Source organism: Propithecus coquereli, unplaced genomic scaffold, assembly GCF_000956105.1.
Source record: "Propithecus coquereli isolate 6110/MARCELLA unplaced genomic scaffold, Pcoq_1.0 Scaffold41, whole genome shotgun sequence".
Classification (NCBI taxonomy): domain Eukaryota; kingdom Metazoa; phylum Chordata; class Mammalia; order Primates; family Indriidae; genus Propithecus; species Propithecus coquereli.
The window spans coordinates 7,949,868-7,952,669 of record NW_012149841.1 but is presented as its reverse complement, the minus strand read 5'-3'; the positions used below and the strand labels follow the sequence as shown (position 1 = coordinate 7,952,669).

Sequence of the window (2,802 nt, the reverse complement as noted above, 5' to 3'; positions counted from 1 at the left end):
AAGCACAGAAAATTGCTACGTTAAATAATTCTATTCCCTAAGTACAGACTGGACACCCACTATGGGTAAGTTCAACAACACTAGGCACTACAAAACATGTACTAAAGTGCTGTTAAGAAAAGTGCAGACAGATACTACTTAAAAATACAGAAAACTTATTTCAGTCAACAAACATGAATTGATGTCCAATTCATTGAAGACATAATTTGGCCCTGGAGAGGGATATAAAGATGAATAAGATGTAGCTGCCCTCCAAGAGCTTATAGTTCAACAATTGAAATCAATACCATGTAGAAATCAATAGAACTGCGCCCGCCCCCCAAAAAGCAAAGTGCCTTGAGGTTTCAATGTAAGTTGATGCTGTGCTTATCTTTTTAAAATCAATTTATGTTAAGCATTCTGAAACACTATTGCAATTAAGGACGAATATTAAGGAATAGAAATTCATCCTTATCTGGCAGCAGCAACAGCTTCCTCCTAGCTGCATACCCTTCAAAATATTCACATTGCTCAAGACAAACTAAACAAATACTTGAAAAACAATAATATATGCAGATCTCTGTCCATCTACAAAACACATTATTCAAAATACCCAGAAACTGCAGCGGGAAGGAGGTTATAAAGAAAAATATACAAACTTTATAGGAAAATGAGCTTAAGAATGAGTAGTTTCTCCAGTAAAGAAACACTCAGAAAAGATATAAAAGAGAATTCATATGGGCTGGACTCCATAATCTTTAATAAAGATCCTTTTCATCTTGCTGCTTCCTCTGAGTCTCAAACAGTAACTGGTACGTTAGGCACGCAGTATCTGTTGAGTAAACGTGGATCCGTGGTTCCTTCTCTTCACCCTAGGCCTAGGAGGCCTTCCCTAGGAAACAACTGATAAACCCAAGGTCCAGTTCATAAATTATCAAGCCTTATAACCCCTTGTCTAGCAGAGACCCCAACCCTGGTCAGCAGCTCCTTACTCTTCACTCCTTACTCTTCACAAAAAAGCGGCATTTTTTGCTCACACCGCTACTATAGTGCATGTTTATTGGATTGTCTCTCTCCTAAATTGGAAGCTCCAAGAAACTTTATTCATCTCTCTATCCCCAGCACCAAACACAATATCTGGGACACCGAGACGATAGACACACTTATCAAATGCTTGTTTATTGAAACACACAAGGACTGCCACGATTCCGCCCCATCTGGTGGTAAAGGGTTAGAGCCCGCGCTCCCCGGCAGCATGCCAGATATTGAAGACTGTAACGTCCTGGAAAATTCTCCCTCCGCCACCGCGGTTTAGGGTCGGCCCAGACCAGCCCTCGCCAGCCTACAAGAAGGGACCACCGAAGAGTCCAGACATAAGGACCCTAGAGTCCAGCACTGTGCCCTCCCCTCCAAGTACAGAGTGAAACTGACAACCAGAGCAGAAAGGAACGTGGCTCAGAGCACAAGGTTCCCCGATAACCTAATTCTGAGCCCTGGAGGAATCTCAAGGACCTCCCACCGCCCTCGCCTCGGTAGACTAGACCCCCGCTAGCTCAAGGTGCCGTTGCCAGGGCGACCGCACAAGCTGCCGAGCCCTGCTCCCCCGCCCACTCAGCTCCCCTCCGCTACGTGGCTCTAGCTACGTGGCTCTGCCCACAAAGCGCCCGCGCCAAGCTGGCTGAAGCCGTAGAGGGGCCTGGTTCACCTGCACTTCTGTCTCCGGTGGCCACTCGGTGTTGACCAACAAGTCATAGAGAATCGTCTCCTCCTCGCCCTCTGCAGTGCCTGAACTCAAAGCCGGCCCTGCCTCGGGGGCCGCCATGTTTGTCCGGGACTTGAATAGCTGAAAGAGAGCCACTACGGCGTCCAGCACTGGACAAGTTTCCCAAGCCGCAGCCGCTTTTGCTTCGCGCGGAAGGGCGTGGCGTGAATGACTGCGGAAAGGAAGTGCTGGGTTAACCCTTTTATGAATAAGAAGGACGATAACTATTGCTTGTCTTGGGTACGACTTGTTCTCAGTCCCAGTGCACTCCTTGTTAACTAATCTGCGTGAGATCAGCCAAGTTACTCAACCTCTCTTATCCAGTCACCTTCTATAAAGCAAATGGTAAAAGCACCCCGCCCCCGCCCCCAGAAACACTGCTATTCATTCATCTCTTCTTTGCCTAACAGAGAGTATTCAAAGCAATGGTTTTTACATAAACAACCAAAAAATTATCCAATGCAAGAGATCAAGCCAATGAAAAGTACCTTAGGAGGGATGCTATAGGCGCTCAAAAAAGGCAATGAAGGCCACAGGGTCTTCAGGGAATTCCTGGGGGAAGTGGTGCTTTCCTGAGTCCTTAACAATAGGTAGAATTTGAATCCAGTGGAGAAGGTTTGGGTAGAACATTTCAAGAAGGAGGAAATGGAGTGAGCAAAGACAGAAGAAGTACATAGCTGAAGAGGGCAGGAAGCTGAATAGAATACAACTTAAGTTGAGAAAAGGTGTGGGGGCAATAAAGCTGAAATAATAGGTTGAGAACCTGCATGGAGGGAGCTAAAAGGCCAACTTCATTTGTTCATTATTTGTTCATTCATTCATTCAACAAGTGTCTTTTTGTGGAGAGCCCTGTACTGTAAGGCAGTCTATTGTAACCTGAATGAATATACAATGGACAAAGTATTAGCACTGTATCACATTCAAGAGAAACACAAATACTGAAGATTTCCTGAAGGAATTATATCGCATAATATCCATCAAGATGTATTAGGCAGTCATGCAATTAAAAGCCTCTGCCAGGAAGCCTCTAATGGCTCTCCTTTCTTTCAAAGCTTAGTGAC

At 45.2% G+C, this 2,802-nt stretch overlaps 1 protein-coding gene across 1 annotated transcript in view; it reads right to left on the bottom strand.

The window, feature by feature from the left end:
- Positions 1-1,801, bottom strand: part of NBAS (neuroblastoma amplified sequence) — a 487,556-nt gene extending 485,755 nt beyond the window's left edge. The window contains exons 1-3 of the mRNA XM_012653069.1: positions 1,685-1,801; positions 1,591-1,604; positions 805-839 (exon numbers count right to left, since the gene is read on the bottom strand). Coding sequence (XP_012508523.1) covers positions 805-839; positions 1,591-1,604; positions 1,685-1,801 — 166 coding nt within the window. The remainder of the gene's footprint in view (positions 1-804; positions 840-1,590; positions 1,605-1,684) is intronic.
- Between the last annotated feature and the right edge of the window lie 1,001 nt (positions 1,802-2,802).